The sequence below is a fragment of the Alligator mississippiensis genome, chromosome 6 (assembly GCF_030867095.1).
Source record: "Alligator mississippiensis isolate rAllMis1 chromosome 6, rAllMis1, whole genome shotgun sequence".
Classification (NCBI taxonomy): Eukaryota; Metazoa; Chordata; order Crocodylia; family Alligatoridae; genus Alligator; species Alligator mississippiensis.
This window is the reverse complement of record NC_081829.1, coordinates 46,283,559-46,303,244: the sequence shown is the minus strand read 5'-3', so window position 1 is coordinate 46,303,244 and position 19,686 is coordinate 46,283,559. Positions and strand designations below refer to the sequence as shown.

Genomic DNA, 19,686 nt, shown 5'->3' with positions numbered 1-19,686 from the left:
GGACCTGAACAGATCATCTAGCCTGACCTCCTGCCACAGCCAGGAATGAATGCTGGGTTCACAAGACCCCAGACAGGTGATCGTCCAACCTCCTCTTGAATTTGCCCAAGGTAGGGGTGAGGACCACCTCCCTGGGAAGCTGGTTCCAGATTTTGGCTACCTTAACTGTAAAATATTGCCTTCTGATCTCCAACCTAAACCTATTCTCCATCAGCTTATGACCATTGTTCCTCATCACCCCAGGTGGTGCTGGGGAGAAAAGAGCTCTGCCTATTTGCTGTTGATCCCCCCCTAATGAGCTTGTAGGCAGCCACCAGGTCCCCCCTCAGCCTCCTCTTGCTGAGGCTGAACAGGTTCAGGTCCTTCAGTCTCTCCTCATAGGGCCTGTCCTGCTGCCCTCTCACCAAGTGGGTGGCCCTCCTCTGAACCCTCTCCAGGCTGGCCACATCCTTTTTGAAGTACGGTGCCCAGTACTGAATGCAGTACTCCAACTGCAGCCTGACCAAAGTCACATAGGAGGGGAGTATTACCTCTCTGGACCGGCTTGAGATACATCTTTGGATGTATGACAAGGTATGGCTGGCCTTGTTGGCTGCAGTCTGGCATTGGCGGCTCATGTTCATCTTGGAGTCAATGATGACTCCGAGATCCCTTTCCGCCTCTGTGCTTTCAAGGGAACTCCCCAGCCTGTATGTATGCTGTGGATTCCTTCTCCCAAGGTGCAGCACCCTGCATTTGTTGAACCCCATCCTATTCTCATCTGGCCACTTTTGTAGTCTGTCTAAATCTAGTTGCAGCCTCTCTCTCCCTTCAAGTGTGTCCACCTTGCCCCACATCTTAGTGTCATCAGCAAACTTGGACTGCATGCTTTCCACCCCCTCATCCAAGTCACTGATGAAGATGTTAAACAGTTTGGGCTCAAGGACTGAGCCCTGGGGTACCCCACTGGTCACATCTCACCAGGTTGAGTACAACCCGTCCACCACTACTCTCTGGGTCGCCCCATCAGCCAAGTTTTTACCCATCCAACTATGCAGGCATCAATGCCGCAGTCACTTAATTTATTGATGAGGATGGGGTGAGAGACAGTGTCAAAGGCCTTCTTAAAGGCTAGAAAGACTATGTCCACAGCGACACCATCATCCAAGGATTTAGTTGCTTGGTCGTAAAAGGCAATCAGGTTGGTCTGGCAGGACCTGCGTTTGGTGAAGCCATGATGATTGCCCCTGAGCATTTATCTCCCCTGCAGGCACCCCACAGATATGCTCCTTGATGATCCTCTCCAAGAGCTTCCCGAGCACCGAGGTGAGGCTTACAGGCCTATAATTACTTGGGTCCTCCTTCCTCCCCTTCTTAAAAATAGGGACCACATTAGCCAGTTTCCAATCCCCCGGCACCTGGCCAGATGACCACAAATGCTCATACAGCCGGGCCAAAGGCTCTGCAATGACCCCTGCCAGCTCCCTCAACACCCTTGGGTGGAGGGCATATGGACCTGCAGATTTAAAAATGTCTAGCCCTTCCAGAAGATCATGAACTACATCTGGACTGACTAAAGGGTTGATAGAACTATCCCCAAGGTTGTCCCTACCTCTGGTATGTGGGATATCCCAGTCCCTGTTCAGAAAAACAGAGGCAAAGAAACTTAAAAATATCAGCTTTCTTGTCTGGCGTGGCCACCAGACTACTGTTTGTATCTTGCAGGGGCCCCTACATTGCCTGGTGCCCTCTTCTTGCTCCTAATGTACTTGAGAAAGGACTTTTTGTTGTCCTTAATCCTGGACACTAGCCTGAGTTCCACCTCTGCCTGGGCCTTCCTAATAGCCCTCCTACACTCCCGGGCTGAGGAGGAGTACTCCTCCTTGTTGATAGTTCCTCCCTTCCACTGGTTGTACACCTCCCTTTTAGTCCTCAGGCATTGCTGAATGCCCTTGCTGAGCCAAGGGGGTTTCTGAGCACTCTTACCCTCCCTTGCTTTTCTCAGGGACTGTTATCCTTTGGGCCTGGAGGATCGCCCCCTTAAGGTATGACCATCCCTCATGGGCTCCCATCTCCTCTACCTTCTGGGCCCTTAGTGCCTCCCGCACTAGTCTCCTAGCTCATTGAAGTTGGCCCTTCTGAAGTCAAGGGCTTTAGACTTGGTGTGAGCCCTAGACACCCTGCGTTGGATAGTGAATATTCATCTAAGCCTGAAGACTAACTCACAAAAGCAGTGATGGGGAGAAGGACTCAGGAATTTTTTGTATTAAATGTTTTCAAGCACCAAGGCAAGATAAGATCACATGCAAATGCCTAGCAGGAAGAAAAAGATCTGATTCCATATATTTAATTTTTTTCCATATATTTACATTTAAATATTTAAATTTAAAATTTTTATCAACATCCTCTGTGAAGTGGGATTACCTTTTCCAACCCAACACTAATTTTAGAAGTGCAATATAGTTGCAGAATCATTTGAATGTGTGGGAGGTGTCAATTCAACTTATAGTAAAAATTAACATTAATTTTAAATCTTCGGATCTACAACCTTAAGTGCTAAGTATATTTATTTATTCACCAGAGATTGCAAGCAGCATTTTTCGTCTGGCACCAAAAGTGGTAATTCCTAGCTCTTTCAAATCTTGATCCGTAAGAGTAAGGAATGTCTGAAGATCAATCTAAGAGAAAGAAAACAAAAATTAAATATTGGGATTCAAATCACATAAAATGCACAATATTTCAGCAACCAGTTCCTTTCTGAACTGAAACTTACCACCTAAAATTGTTATTTATGAGTGTAGTACTAGCTGGCTCTGAAAATAAAGTTTAACTTTATTTCTATTGATTTTACATGCCTATTCTGTATGTCTATAATGCAATCGCTAAATTTCCATTTGGCAATGAATCACTGAAATGAAATGAAAAGGGGAAAATGAAACAGATTCCTTTTGTACTACAACCCTTAGGGCCCCTCTATACAAGCAGCAAAGGTGAGATGGGATCTAATACACGATCGACACAGTTGAGCCTCCTGCCATGCCGCGTGTGCATGGCAGAAGGCATGACTGTGGGATCATGCATTAGATCCCTTTGCGCTTTACTGTTGGTGCAGGGGGAGCCTGATCCTAGGCTCCCCACACACTGGCAAAAAGCAATCTCTTACAGCTTGGAGCCCCTTCAGTTGATGGGCTCCGAGATGTGGGGGCACCCCATACACTCCCAGGGCTGGATCACAGCAGCTGTGATCCCTCAGCTGCGGGAGCTTCAAGCAACCCGAGGGCAGCCATGCCCCCCAGCTGCTGGAACCCAGCTGAGTCCTGACATCCAGTGTCCGCAGCTGTGAGACTCTGGTTCCTTGTGCTGCTGGGACCCAGATTTGAGAACTGCTGGGGATGAAGGTCCCCACAGCTGCAGGACTTCTTGCCCTTGCTGGGCATGGTGGACCACTGTGGCTGGGAGGGGCTTACAGGGCTCCCAGCTGTAGGTTAGGCCCTGATACACATGTGAATTAAAGTTCGATAGCAATGAGCTATAAAATGTTAGTATACATTTTGAGGTCCAATTTTATAGGGGGTGGGTGCTTTTTATGGTGTGATAGACACTTTGGACATGTAGCTGGTCTGAAGGTAACTATGCTATTAACCAGTTAATTATGCAATACCTGTAACACGTAGAAGGGACCTTAGTGACGGATAATTTGTTTTGATGTTTTATTAGAAACAGGCTAAAAAGTAAAGTTTGATTGATTTAGTGATGCTTTACTGCACTTCATGAGATTCTGTAACTTTCAAAATTTCTGTGAAATGTTTGTTTCTAAAGTATTATAAATACTGATAAGCTGAAACAGAGCAAGTGCTACCAGAATGCTGGTACCACCTTAAAGAAAATTAAACCACAGGACCTTTCACAACATACTATCCTTACTAATTATGCTGTAGTTCAGGAAAGGCCAACTTGCAGCATGAATATCACAAATGACACCAGCAGGCTGTGTGTGTGGCCTGCAGGACATTGGGGAGGGAGCATAGTGGCAAATAGGGCAGGAAGCAGCAAACAGTGGCAGATTATGCAGAGGCAAGGGATTGAGTGCCACTCGGGGGGACATGTGGCTTAATTTGTGGCATGTCTGCTGCAGTTCATTATCTTTTAAAAAGTTAAACATCATTCAGTGGAAACTTGCCCTTTAAATGAATAACTCTGTAGCAAAACCCCCAGTTTTTCTTTTTTTAATTTACTTTAAAATGCATTCCCTCCCCTTCCCCAACCATTTCTGACTTTTTCTCTCCCTCTCTATTCCCTATAGATAAGTATAAGATAGCTAAGATGTAGGATAAGCTTTAACAGTTTATTTTAAGTAATAAGATTTATTTTTCTCTCCCCTCTTTGCAAATAAGTCACTGTTTTATAAGTGATAATTATTATGTTTTGTATTGATTTTTTTTTTACTGCTTTTATATTGTGTGATTACTGTTTTAGGCCATATGTAAATTAGCATAAGTCATGTCAAGTTTCCATTTTGTTTGTCAAGTCTCCATTCTGTCCCCAGGACTGCTTGTGTAACCCACGACTCACACCTACCTTTCCTATGTAACTTGATTCCTGAATGAATGGGGATGAATGAGGGTGCTTGAGAGACAATGGCAGTAGGTCTAAAAACAGCTCCCTCTGAATGACCAAACCATCAACACCAATACCTGGACCAATGACCCAGCCCTTGGAACCAACCTCAGCATTCAAGAAACAAAAGATGAGGCAACCCACCATTGTGTCAATGCTGCACATGCTCAGTAAGTCCACCTGGAGCCCTCTGGAACAGGACCGACCTTGCCTAGACAGGCCCTCCCCATAGGAGATCAGAGGTAGTCTGCCCCATGAAAGGGGTAGTGAAGACTGACTCCTTGGGACGCCCTCTCCACCTGGATCAACACCATGCCACACCACTTGTCCACCCAGAGGCCCTGCCGGCGACCCCCCTCTGGACAACATCTACTGGACAAAAACCCTTTCCAGCCTGGATAGGTAGCTATTACCCCCCCACCCTCTCTTCAACCAAGGACTTGGACTCTGTTTCTCTTCCCTTCCTATACTCCAGCGTTTCCACCGAGTCTCTTTTTCCTGCTGCCATTGTGAGTGCATGTGTGTGTGTGCACGCACGTGCATGTGAACCAATAACTTCATGGGGCTGTATGGTGTGTTGTCTGTTTAATTAACCTGTTATTTGGACCCCCGAGTTGGGTTTTGCTTTACTCTGGTTCAGCCCTGCTCCAATCTCTGCTCCTCGCCCATCTAACTTCTGTCTCATTTCTCCCTCTCCTGCTTCTGGCTCGCTGCCACCTCTAACACCTGTGCTGAGCTCCTTTTTGCCTCCAACCCCCCTGTTTCTTTGCCAATGCCTTATCTCCTGCCTTTTCCCCTGGGCAACCAGGTTTCTGACTCAGTTTCTTTTTGGCTGTCTCCTCCTTGCCACCACTTATCTGCCCCCCCCCCCCAATATCTCAGCTGTCTGCCTTAGTTTCCAGCCCCAAGATCCCAGGTTTCTGTCTCTTTCTCTTTTCTGGCTGTCTCCTCCTTGCCACCAGGCTTCTTCCCCCCCAATGCACCAGTGGCCTTGAGTAACCCTGGGGCCACTTGATCTTAAGTAAACCCAAGCCTCAGCTCCTCAGTCAGCTTCTCTCTAGTCCACCGGTTCTAATCCCAGTTTTGGCAACTTTCACTCCCTACACTTTAACTCTCTCTCTCTCTCTCTCTCACCTGAACCTTCCACCAAGTATCCCAGGTACCCCAAGCACACACATACATACTGTATCATCCAAGTTAGGAACTTACCTATGTGTAGGTGTGGTTGTATGTGTGTGAACTGGTGAGTGTGTGTATATATTGTTGTGTGCATGACATATGAATTAGTGATCTGGGTATGCACACTGAATGTGCGGGTATTGATTTTTGTCTAATTTTTAGTGTGTAGTGTGTATGTGCTTGAATTGGTGATAGGTATGCATATGCCTAGGCTGGTTTGGATGTGTATGTGCTTGAGCTGGTAGTGTCTGTGTGTGCACCTAATTGATTGGTGTGTTTGTATATGTGCAATTGTGTTACACCCTCCTAACAGAGCAATATTGAGATCCTGAGAGTTGGCCTGAACTCACAGGGCAACAACTCATATGCCTTATATTATAGCAACTGACTTTGGTGCACAAACAGAAATAAATGTAGTGGGGAGAAAATCTGGAGTCTAGCTGTGTCCTTAGACTTAGAAACAGGCCAAGGTAGGAACTGGATTGATCTCTTTACTCCTCTGGATACAGGCTACAGATTTTTGTTTCATCAGTAAGAAAGTAGCTGTATATTACCCAAAGAAGTGGAATGCTGATAGCTGTGGATACCCTGGGACTATTGCTGACAGAATTCTGAAGTCTTTGTAAAGGACTGAGGTACTGCCATTCTTCTCATGCTTTGAAGACCCCAAGTAACTCATGCTATCTATGAAGGTCATACTATCAAAATGAAGGCACTATCTTTGAACAAAAATCAGATAGGGATGTGTTTCTCTGTAGATGCCGGAATAGCAAGGTGTAAATGTTATGCTGAAATGTCAATTTTTAATGTTTTAATATAGATGAAAAATTTGAAGAATATTATGAGGAACACCAGTACACTTGATATATGATAGCACTTAGAAGTTATCCATGGTATTTCAAATATTATTTACAAAATTATCTGTGTGCATTAAATGCTTGTTTTACTAAGAAACACTGCAATATTCTGTTTGAAAGCTGACTGGAAACTACTGCGACCTATTTAGGGTTTTATGTAACAACCCCCGAAGCTCAACTTTCTGTGATGTCAGGACTATGCTTATTCTGCTGCAAGAGTTAGCTAAGGTGCAGGAGGAGGAGGGAGTGTGTAGTAGAATTATACAGAAATTGCCTTACCCTGTCTAGTTACATAAAAGGAAGATAGCTTTTTGATTTCAATTGAAGGAATGAGCATACACAGCACTGATGGAATACTCAAGAAAAAAAACCAAACAGCTTCTGAGAGAATTAGAACATGTGTGCATGGGGTGGGGAAGCACCGTGTCTCTACACCACAGTACTTCTGGAACCATAATGCAGTATCTCTGCACAGCAGTGCCTTGTACCCTATAGACATGCTCTTAGTGTCTAACTGGGGTGATCTAGTGCAGTTATAAAATACACATCAAACACAAGGATGTATGTAAAAAAAAAAAAAATACTAACCTCCTGTTGTTGAAAAACATCCGTGTATTTACCCAAACCAAGTTTGCTGAACAGTTCAGGCAGGTCAGACCCCTTAAACAAACTGTTCAAGTTACAACCATTGTTTCCTGTCAGCGAGGAAATACAGTCCATGTAGTTACTGCTGCTGAGATAATGTTCAGCTGAAAGACAGAGATGTACACTGGTAGCTTCAATCACTTGAATACACATATATTAATAAGAAATTTTAATTTCCAAGATATTTCAAATTCTACTGTTTAGTGAAACTTTTAATTTAAGTGTTTAATGCAACAGTAGTCTGAAGAAATCAGATGAATTTCAAAAGAACTTTTTATTAGCCAAATCACTTTTTGTGGTTGCTTTTACTGTACATCTGTTATTGATCTAGATATGGAGGAAAAGAAAACAGATGCAAGGATGGATTTATAGCAATAGTCTGAATAGAGATGGGGAAATAGTATTCCGTCACTTCTGTTACAGTGGAAATAAGAGAATCAAGTGATGAAACAATTACCTCGTTTAATAAAAAGTACAATCAAAGGTTGAATAGCTAGTAAATAAACACAATCCTGAAGAAATATTATCTAAAGAACACTAAATTTGAAAATACTCAGATTATTTTATCCTGAAGAGCTACATTAAAATACAAAGGTTATAGAAGTCAAGCTCTCAGAAATTGGGAGGCATAAGTATTAAGGTTGCTTGTGGAACATTAACTCATACATAGAAGGGGACTGACTTACGATAGCTTTTAATTACATGACCATATACTATTTGTTTCCCATGAGATTCCTTCTGGAGTCAATAAATAAGATGAATGGTACTCAAGGAGTGAAACAAGCCTCTGATCAAATGAGGGTATTGACTGTAGGTGCCATACATCACTGATTTTAGGAAACGGAAGGTGAGTGACAAATAAGGTGGGGCATAGAAAACGGCTATTTTGGTGAATTCAGTTCTTTCCCAATTCCTGAGTTCTGTGTGTGACACTCAGCAAGTCACTTAAACTAGTGAATACAGAGATGACTACATAGTGCTTTTCATTTGCTGAGTACCAAAGTACTAAAGGTCAGATTTACAGAGGTGCTGAGCTCTACATCAGCTGAGGAGTTGAAGTGTCCTTAATATGAATGTATGACCTTGCAATGTTCTTCTGAATAAGAAAAACTGTGTTCCATATTGGAACCTGACAAAAACTATGAGTCAAACCCTATGAGTGTTGCTGAGAGGACTAATTTCAGAACCAGGCCTAAAAGCAGAACTGTAGAAGGAACTGAAGGAAGGAGTGAAAGATCTTCACGTGAAACCAATAAAATATCAATGAGCAGGGGTATGTTTTCCAGAGAAAACACCTGACTGCTTAGACTGCAAACGTCATCAACACTGGGAAGATAGCTATTTCAAGAGCAGGGTTGGTGCACAAGATCTAAAAACACTCAACTGAGGTAAAACCAGGAACTGGGATTTCAGAGCCAGAAGGAAGTCAGCAATGGAACTGAAGAGATGCTCCTCTTTGGACTAGGTGATGTCAGAGAGCTCCTAGGGTACTTGTTCCAGTACTTTTCCTTTGTTGGCTGAAGATGACTGACTGAACCAAAGGGTTCAGCACCTATGTTGGACCAGTAACACGTTTCAACAGAAACCACTGGGGAGTGTGACATTTTGAAACAAGAAGGATGAGGCAATTAAGACTTAGGGTCCTGGTGCAGATATGAAACATGGACCTTCAGGGAGTGGACTTTAGTTCCATGGTTTCAAGCTTCTTTGGAACTGAGAAGACTGAAGGTTTTCTTTAGGCATCAAATATACGAAGATGCTGAATGCTGGGGAGAATGCTATGGTAGGAAGCAGACTGTGTGGATTTACCGAAGAGGTAAAACTGGAGCCTAGTTTCACTCTTTATTTTTTGTCTTGGGTGGTAAGGGACCCAAGCCATAAAAGATTTGCTGGGAACATGGGATTGTTTTAGGAGTACAGACTGTCAACATTCCCATCAGATGTAAATAAAGTGCTACTGCAAGATGGATACAGCTTGCATCCTGAGGAGAAGCCATGATTGTGATCAGATAGAACCAAAGCCAACTTCAGGATTCTTTTTCCTTTTCACGCAGACAAAGGAAAAAGCTTCTTTCAGTAGAGGAAAAGAACAGTCCCAAAGATGGTGATTCCACACGGCATAGTCAGAAAGGTGTGAAGGGAAGGCAAGTTCAATGTCAGAAAGGGATAGGGTCACAAATGGAAAGAAACAGAGAGAAAAAAAATAGATTTTTGTTTGGGGAAAAACTAAACAAAGATGAAAAGAAAAGAATATCATATGCACTTGAATGTAAGACAAGGTGCAAGTCCCCATGCAATCAGCATGGGGGAAAGCTCCTCATCTTACTTTTGAATATAAAGAAACTTCATTAAATGTACTGTCTATCATTAAAGTGTTGAAAAAACAGCATGAGCTCAGTAATGGAAACCAACTATGCTGATGGGAGCCTAAAACAAGGATGGGTTAAGTGCAGCCATTTGAATAAAGATATATGCTAAAACCCATTGGTGCAGTTCCCCTTAGTTGTTTTTCAAGTCATGGCTAGCCACTACACTGAATACATTTCAACTTCCTCTTCATTCCCACAGCTGAGCTGTGCCTTTTTTTTCCTAATTCCAATAATTCCTGCTACTTTAGCAGCCTTAAATGTCTGGCAAATATCAGCAAATGGATCCTAAACAGTTTACCCAGACTCCCTATGTCATCCCTTCTTTCAGCCTGTTGCTTCTTATTACTGTGGCCCTGCCCTCCATGAGATAGATCTAAACTAGGGTGCCCTGTGTCATCTGCATACAAAGTTCTGGAGGATCCTAGGACTCATGACAAGAACACCAATTCCAATCACAAGTAAGGGGCTAATTAGCGCACAGATTCTTTGTGGGGGTATCTGGTATACACACACATATACTGAGCAGTAGGGCTGTGCAAAACTTTGGTCCCTGATTCGATTCGGCAGAGATTATGCCCAATTTGGTGGCCAAATCTCCAAATCTGAATCAAGTCAGAGGACCCTTTAATGTCTCCGGATTGAATCACCAGAGCGCCCCAAGGGATGACGAGGACGAATGGTCACAAACTACTACAAGATCGTTTCAGGCTGGAAATAAGGAAGAATTTCTTTACTGTCCGAGCCCCCAAGGTCTGGAACAGCCTGCCGCCGGAGGTTGTTCAAGCGCCTTCATTGAACACCTTCAAGATGAAACTGGATGCTTATCTTGCTGGGATCCTATGACCCCAGCTGACGTCCTGCCCTTTGGGCGGGGGGCTGGACTCGATGATCTTCCGAGGTCCCTTCCAGCCCTAATGTCTATGAAATCTATGAAATCTATGAATCGGAACCCTCCGAATCAATTCAGAAAGATTTGGAAAGATTAGGAGATTCAGACATAGAGACAGCTTTAAATGTTTTTTCTACATACCCCTAGGTAGTAGGCGACTCGTGAATGCTGCAATGCTGGGGTACATGGAGTGTCCCACAGAAGCGCAAGGGGGTCCCCAGTGTGCTCGGCAGCAGACCCGGAAGTGGACCAGAAGCACTTCCAGTCCACCCCCCCCCCCGAGCCGGGGAGGTGTGGTGGGGCCCCCCAGCATGCTCCCCGGCAGACCTGGAAGTGGACTAGAAGTACTTCCGGTCCACTTCCGGGTTCGCCACCAAGCATGTGGAGGGCCCCCCCTGCACTCCTGTGGGACGCTCCATGTGCCCCAGCATTGCAGTGATCACGGGCTGTGCCTGCTACCTCAAAGTATGTAGAAAAAACTTTTAAAGCTGTCTCTATGTCCGAAACGCTGATTCTCTGAATCAGCATTGAATCTTCAGATTCAGATTCGGCCAAATAGAATCGGGGACAGCGATTCGAATCAACGAATTGAATCACTGTCCCTGATTCGGGCCGAATCTGAATCAGCACACCACTACTAAGCAGTGCTTATCTGTGGAGTCACCATGGCTTGACACACTGTTGACTCTACTGGGGGTCAGCCCAATGAACTATACAGTAAATCATGAGCCTTTTGGCTTTGAATTAATTTCATGCATGGTTTGCGTTATATACAAGTATATGCAAAAGTGTGCTTAAAAGTGTGTTTATGGAGTACCTTTGCTAAAACTTGCAGCAGTTTCAAAAAAGGTAAAATGCATCAATTCAGGATGAAGAATTACAAATTCAGGAGGAAAAAGCAACATTTCCTTCTTTAAGTCATGTTCTCTAAGAACATCCAATTCTCACTTCTGAATTAGTTAAATTAACCTGGGATACAGGTCCTTTTAGCATGGATTAAAGAAAAGCACAAAAACTCTCAGAAGTTTTCTTTGCTTTCTCTTTTCCTAGCAACTTGCAAATTTATACTTGCCCATTCCAGAAAGTTAAAAACTCAATCAGTTAATTTAAGATTGAGATCAACTTCATAGCAGTTTTGAGTAGGCTGTGAAACAATTTGTTTAAAAACACCTGTTCATAATTTTTAATATGTGTAACTTGTATCCAAGGAAACAGATTACCAAATTAATCTGCCTCTACTCATCCTACTTAAAAATCATGCATCAAAAAGTATTGCTATGAAAACAACTATAAAAAGTTATGGATTTTACTAGGTAACCTCAGATCAATGTTGATGCTGTTCTGCAGAATCTGGATCTGAATCTGAATGAACTCTTATTTGCTTTAGTTCACTGAAACCTTCACTGACAAATAAGAATCTCCAGGGACACCATTTTCTGTGCCATTGCTATTTTCCATGAATTTTCCTCTTTTGAAACATTAATTTGTCATGTAGTTATTATCCAGTTTTGTCTTTGCTTTGTACTTGTTCAAACAAACTGTTTAATATATTTAATTAAATCCTTTAAAATATTTAGGCAAATATTTACTGAAGTTAACCACATTTAAAAATGCAGGACCTGGCAATTAAAGCAAAATTTGAACCTCAAATCCCAAGATTTTCTTTTTTAATGAAATACATTGACAAGAAATACTTACTGGATTTGTTTTGTTTTCGTTTGGGGCTGCCAATCGATGAGACAAATTCATTATGAGTTGTGGGAGCAATACCGTTATGATCTCGCCAGTTATCAGACTCACTGCCATTTCCTAAATGCTCCCGACTGTTAGAACGTGAGAGAGACATTGACGAACCCTGCAAGTCCCCAAAACAAAAAAAAAGAAAACAAAAACTAGTGCAAAACCAATAAGAGTTTCAATGCAAATTGACTGGTCATTTCCCAGAAAATAATCCCATAAAAATACACCAGATTTTAAGGTTTAAAATACATTATTAACAGGTAATTGCTATTAAAGTAATAAATGCATTTTACATATTCTAGACAGAGCTCTTGTTTTTGTAATAAGTTTATGAAATTCAAGTAGAAGTTACTTAAAAAAACAAACAAACAATATCAAAGTCTTTTATATTCCTAAATTTGTTATAAGATTCTATGAAGAGGGACATCACTCAACAGTAATTGGAATTCTGAGAATCATTGAGAAGTAGGGCCAGAACAGACCTCCACAGGTCACCTAGTACAAATGCCTGCCTGAGAGGGGATCAACTCTATCTGAACCAACCTACATACAACCATCGCCAAAACCCAGGGGTGGGAATCATTTCAGCTGGAGGGCCACTTAATGAGTTTCAGGGACCTCTCAAAGGCCACATCCATCTCTCTGTCTCTTCTCTTCATCACTTCTCTCCTCCTCCTCTCTTCCCTCCTCTCTCTTCTCTCCCTCTGTCTGTCTATCTCTGTCTCTTCTCTTTCTATCTCTCTCCTCCCCCCCTTCCTTTCCTCCAGAACCCAGCAAAAGTTGTAGTTTGTCAGGAGCCCCAGTGCTCAGCTGTGGACCCAGGCAGGACCTTCTGGGTGGTGACAGCTGGGTGGGTGACAGCGTCAGCTTTGGCGGGGTTCTGGAGGGAGGGGGAGAGAGGGAGGTAGAGAAAGATGGAGAGAAGAGAAAAGAGACAGAGAGAGACACTGCAGCCCACCTAGCACAGCAGCAGCTTCTGCTTGGGTACACAGCTGAAGCTGTTGGCAGGCTCTGGGCAGGAGCTTCCACCCTGCCAGGCATGGATGGCAGAGGCAAGTTCTGTGTCCTTGCTACTGAACCTACCCATGGTGTCCACAGCTGACGTTACTGCCTACCTGCTCCAGAAAAAGCCCCGAGCTGGTCGACAGCTGATGACCAGGGATCCGGGTTTTTTATTTCCCATGGAAAAACAGAATGAAGACCGGATTTTACTTTTTACTGGAGGCAAACCCAGATTTCTCATTTTCCGGAGAAACCCATGGATTTTGCAGTTTTGCAATGAGTTCCCTGCAGGCTGGCAGCTGGGAGGAAGTGCAGGAGGAGGGCAGTGGGACAGGGGGTGCCACATGCATGTACATGTACATGGCCCCAAACAGCCCAGAGAGCAGCTCCTGCAGGTAAGTGGGGGAGGGGAAAGAGGGGGATTGAAGCCCCCATAGGGAGGGAGGGTGCTGGACAGGGCTGGGGCTGTTGCCCAGCTGGGAGGTGCATGGGGCTTGAGGCCCAGAGCCACAATGTGTAGCTGCAAGGCCCCAGGAGGGAGTGGGACGGGGCCCCGGGTGGCTAGTCCGGGGGGGCAGGGGAGGTGGGGTTGGGTCCCTGCCGTAGCGCTGACTCCCAAGGAGGACAGGGGAGACCCGGACCCCTCAGATCTGTACACAGGCCAGGTGCAGACTGCAGGCATGGGTTCCTGCCCTGCTGCCCTCCCCTGGGGCCTCCACAGCCCAGTGGGCCTGACCTGGTGTGGCAGGGCTGTGTGGAGAAGCTGCTCGCTGTTGTGAGCTCTGTGCTGCCTTGGTGACATGCTCCCTGTGTGCACGGCTGCAGTGAGAGCAACTGTGTGGGGTTGCGCCCCTTGAAGAAGCCCCATGCACAGGAGGTGTGTGGCCAGGGCAGCGTAGAGCTCACAGCAGTGAGCAGCTTCTCCGCACAGTCCTGCTCTTCCCTGCCACACCGGGTCAGGCCCACTGTGCTGTGCAGGCCCCAGGGGAGGGCAACAGGGCGGAACCCCGCACCCGCCCTCCACACAGGTCTGGGAAGCATGGGTCCCCCCTTGTTCACCTTGGGAGAGCATGCTGTGGTGTGGAGCCAGCACCCCTCCTTGCAGCAGGAGAGAATGGGATCCAGGGACTGCAGATTCAGGTCTGTAGCCCTGGCAGCTGGGGGCCCCCCTCTTTCAACAAGGCTGGGGGAGCACGGGCACAAGCAGGGCTGGGAGGGGGGGTATGGAGAGCCTTTAATTTTAATCACAGATTTGGGGGGGGTTATTAGAGAATTTGCAATTTTTTATTGGAGAATTTGCGATTTTATATCAGGGAAAACCAGGATCCCTGATGATGACTGATGCTGCTGGGTGGAAGCAGTCCTATCCACCCATCTGTCAACATATGGCAGCTGGAGTGCTCAAGATACACATTTGTCTCACAGTGGAGTATGCACATAGACAGGCTCTTGAATGAGAATCTCTATTTTCTACATAAAGTATTAATATAAAGCCATCTGCCTTAATATTTCTCAATAACATACATTGTAAGAAAGCACACCAGAAATGAACCACCTGAGGAAAAGACGGAACAAATGACATGAGCTGTTTAAGAAAGATTATTGTAACATTTGTCATAACTGAACAGGTATCTGTGAAACAACTGATTTATCTGTTACTATCGTACACACTGAAATAATATGGAAAATATCAATGTAAACCTGAAATATGATTGCCACTAAGGGCAGAGATACACATTTGGGGAGGTTAGAGAGGGTTAAAAATGGCCACCTGATCATTTGGGGTGATGGGGCTAGTGGGGAGGCTTGCGGGTATTGGGGGAGCAAGAAGGCTTCAAGGGAGGGTGGGGAAGGGAGTCTGAGGGTAAACAGGTCTGCGGGAGGGACTAAGGGGCAAGAGCAGTTTGCTGAGAGGGATTTATTTGTTGGGGGGTTTCAAAGGGTTTGGTGGGATCCAGGGGGTTATAGCAGGGCTCTTGGGATAGTGGAGGGCTTAGGAGTACCCCCCCGCCAAACCTCCCCCACTCCCAGATAAATAGTGCCCCCCCATCCTACCCAACTCAATTTACCAAGAAGTGGTAGGAAAACTGCCACTACAGGGCTGGTGCCAGTGGCTGGGCTTTCTGGGAGCTGTACAGAAGTTCAGTTAGATCAGTTTCGCCTGAGCTTATTATGGTTAGACTACTACTTTGGAGGTTAAGTTAACTTAGATTGGGTCAGCAATTTTTAGACCACTCCAAGCTTCCTGAACCTCTGTACAGCTCACACTTAGATCCACCTAATTATAGGGATCTAAGTGTAAGGTCTGCACCTTGATGAAGCTGATCGGGTAGCCATTTTTAATGTGATCTAACCTCCCCAAGGCTAGGGACAGACATTCAAAAAGCCTGAGCCTGAATTGTTCTATCTTTGCAGGTTAGTCTAACCTGGCTAGGCTGAACTGGTTGGTGACTGGACAGATATTCTCTCTGGACTGAGGAAATTCAGGCACATGCCTGCAGTGTCTCAGGCTAGAAGCTGTGGGGTGCTAGAGCAGCTCTCCCTTTACTTGCACAGCACTGAGCTGAGGTGGGGCGGGGGGGAGGGCACGACCAGGCCCTGGCAGGACCTCTGATTAGGGAGGTCTCCCTGCACCACCCCAGGCTTTTCCCTGTTGGCTGCTCAAGGGGCAGGAGTGTTGCCAGACCACAGCCCCCTACTAGCACTCTGAGGCAAGGGGAGTATCTGCAGTGCATGTATCTGTTGATATGGAGCTTTTCAACCTTCCTCCCTGCTTCTTTATACTGTCTGCAGCAAACTGATAGGCAAGCAAGCCAGCAGAGAGCTGATAACAGTGTTTATTATCTCATCAGCAAAACAACAGCCTCTCTCCATTAGTTAAAACTTTTCTTAAACAGCTTACCAGCTGTCCTGTTGATTAGCTCCAAAACTGTTCTGTCTGCCTGTCCCAGTGAAATTGGGAACCCACACAGATACCTCTCAGGCATTAGCTAGCATATCACATGCCTAGGGTCCACGAGTCTGGGGTCTGTGCTGTGGGAGATGGGGGGAGGGGATTCCTGCTTCAGCAGTGAGGGTGGGGTAGGACAGGGGGAAGCCAGGGGGAGCTCCAGCCAGGGAGCAGCGGGGCAGGGCCAAGCAGAGAGCCCAGGCCTTCACTGTATTAACTCTTACAATAGTACACTAGAGTTCTGCCTGGAATTTACAGTTATCCTCTGCCTGATTCTTAAGGACACGGGCATATAAACAAGTTATGTGATAAATGACAGAATTTTACACTGAGTCAATTGCTCCACTGTAACAGCTCATATACACGCTCCTTATCCCTAAGTAAATGAAAGCTAACCCATAGCAGCTTAGCCCTCGGTGAAAGAAGGGTAAGTTGACAGTTTTAAGCATTCATATTCCACAAGGTAAGAGCACACACATGGAAAGTTATGAGGAGTAGTGTATGTGCTCTAAATTTCTAGTCATATTTAAATCTCACAATAACCTCTTGTGCACTCATGCCCTCAGCCTTTCTATCCATTTACCCATAAAATACAAGTCACAGCATTCTGCTTGGTTTAACAAGAGAAACTGTCAGGAACCGTTTTTTATGTAAGTGAAGAAGAGTGAACATGGAATTTGCTTACATATAAGCAGCTGTTTGCTGGATGCATCCACAATACATCTTAAAGCATTAAGAGTAGAGTCATTTACAGGATTTTCTTTTAGATTTAGCCATTTAGCTTTTAAAAACTCCTTTATTGTTTACTACATCGTACTATGGTTTTACATACCTCATATGTAGTTGTCATTGATGGCTTGTATGGTACATGATTAGCTCTTCTTAATTCCTTAATAGTTTCTGCAGGCATTGATTTGGAAAACCCTAACCCACTCCACGTATTTGTTGGAGTTCTCACTTCTGTTACAACTGGCTTCTTTAACATTGCTTAGAAAAGCAAAGATAGATAAACAAAAGCATTAATCAGAGTAATGAAAGAGATGCAGGCACCTTCCAAACATTCTCAATGCTATTGCATCTCACTTAATTATACAACACTTCATTCTAATTCTTAAGGGGCAGTGCGGAACTCGCAGCAGTGCAGTTTCCCTGCCCAGCCCCGCTCTGCCTTGCTGCACTGGATGCCACCTGCTGAGCTACAGACGCCCTAGGGGAGGGCAGCAGGACAGGGAACCCAAGACCACAGTAGGCCACCCACCCCGTGCACAAATCTGGGGGTCACATGGCTCACCTGACCCTCCCCCGGCAGTGTGCAAAACACCAGGGAGCCGAGTCTGCAGTGGACAGCCTGAACCACCGCACTCCCCCACCCCAGGCTCTGCTCCAGCCCACGTGGAAGGGGAAGCCATGTTCCGCAATCTGTTCCCCTCTCAGGCCAGAAGAGCTGCCGCCTCCTGTGGGCAGCACGTGGGGCTCAGGCACTGTGGGGCAGGGTCCCTGGCCCTGTAGCCCTAGCAGCTGGGGGCCCCCTCTGGCAGGGCTGGGGGGGGGAGGGGGTCGAGGGTCATCAGCAAGGCTGGGGGGAGGGGGGCTGTTGGTGGGGTGTGAGAGGCACCAGCAGGGCCTAGGGGGCTGTGGCTTGGGAGTGAGGAGCCTGGACCTGCATCCTGGTGAGCTAAGGGGGCAGGAGGAGCTCTGATTTTTCATGATAAAACCCCCAAAATCAAATACCAAAATTTAACGGTATTTAGAATGTATTTTATTGTAGTGATAGGCACTGGCAGGTTTCCAAATTGCTTTAAAATTGTAAAAATATCAAAAAAAATTGTGTTCAATTGATATCTATATGTATAGTGGCATTTCATTTTAATCACAGATTTTGGGGGTTTTATCAGAGAATTTGATATTTTTTTTTAATCAGGGAAAATCAGGATCTCTGGCTATGACAAATGTCATGTGTGAGATCTAAAAATGTTACTAATATGATCTCCCTCTCTCTGTGTTATAAAACTTATATATTTATACCGACAATGTTCTATAAATTGGTATTCAAAATTTCAAATGAGATTACAGAGTTTATTTTATCTAATTTTAGCAAAAATAAAACATAAAAAGTTGAAACTTAAGAAAAAAAATCTATTGCTGGAATGACAAACAAACAAACGTAACTCAGAAGTTGCTCTTTCTCCACGTACCTTTAGTTGCTAATAGCTTCTTCTGTTCATAGTCAAATGCCTAAAAATTAAACAGGAAGAAAATCTCTCAATTGCTGCTCTAACAAAATGTCATTATAGTTCTTAGCTCTTTTGAAAACAAAGGTTTTGAACACAGCCCATAAATTCATCTAGGAGGAATGTTAGCCACTATACAACGTGGCAGTTGTCCAATGAAAGTCTAATGTGCTTAAAACATTCATTGAAAATAACCTACTTAGAACTATAAATTTTTCTCTTTGACATACATCTGAGTGCAGTTGGGGAAGTATTTAAAGTTCCCCTATGTGGCATTTTTAATTAGACATTATTTCAACTATAGTTTTGAATTCCTGAACTACCTATTGATAGGAAGCATTTAAAACTCTGAGAAAACAAGTTCAACAGTAGGAAGTGGGAAATAGATCTGTTGAAAGCCTCTAACCCAAAGTAAACCCGGAGAATAGTAAAGGTGATATCATGTGTATCCACTGTAGATTACCAAGAGGATGGAGAGATGACACTGATTTATTTTTGAAAAAAATAAAAGTATCCAAACCACAAGACATGTTGCTTGTGGGAGGACATTAATTAATTACAATGATATCTGTTGGAAGAGTAACAGCAGTACACAGGCACTCGAGCAAGTTTTTGGAGTTTGTTAGGGACAACTTTTTGGGATGACAGAAGCCAACTAAGAAGGAAGCTCTGATACATTTGCTGTTCATAAATGGAGAGGAATTGGTTGATAAACTGACAGTAGAAGGCAAATGATAAGAGTTCAAGACCCCAGGAAAAGTATGTAAGGAAGGAAAGCACCAAAATAAAAACCTTGGAATTCAGAAAAGTAAACTTAACACATTCAGCAATGGGAGGTTTTGCCTCAGGAGTTTTGCCAAGTCATAAATTTACATGATCACTTATGTCACAGGATTCATCTCTCTCAAACTGTCACAAAGCCAACTCCTGAAAAACCTAGAAGTGTAACATTTTTTTCTGTGTCATCTCTTCTTTGTAGTCAACTGATGAGGGGACAGAGCTTCAAAGTATTGAGGGAAAGGACTGGAGAAAAAGTACTCTCCCAACATAACATTTGTATCTTCTTGTAATCAGAGGTATAGCTTATTCTGTCTAATTTTGATGTAAATTAATTGAAGTCAGGACCCTGAAGCACTTTTTATGCATTTAGTTTGCCATGTGGAAAAGATATACTGTGGAGGAACATTTGTCACAACAAGAAGAGAATTAACATTACTAAATGCACTGG

The 19,686-nt window shown here is 44.4% G+C and overlaps 1 protein-coding gene across 2 annotated transcripts in view; it reads right to left on the bottom strand.

Moving 5' to 3' along the window:
* The window catches only part of BICC1 (BicC family RNA binding protein 1), a 246,362-nt gene that overhangs the window by 9,818 nt on the left and 216,858 nt on the right, over positions 1-19,686 (bottom strand). For both annotated transcript variants that reach the window (XM_006267113.3, XM_059729841.1), the window contains 5 exons: positions 18,423-18,462; positions 17,060-17,214; positions 12,234-12,390; positions 7,221-7,381; positions 2,558-2,657 (listed from right to left, as the gene is read on the bottom strand). In XM_006267113.3, the coding sequence (XP_006267175.1) occupies positions 2,558-2,657; positions 7,221-7,381; positions 12,234-12,390; positions 17,060-17,214; positions 18,423-18,462 (613 nt within the window). The remainder of the gene's footprint in view (positions 1-2,557; positions 2,658-7,220; positions 7,382-12,233; positions 12,391-17,059; positions 17,215-18,422; positions 18,463-19,686) is intronic.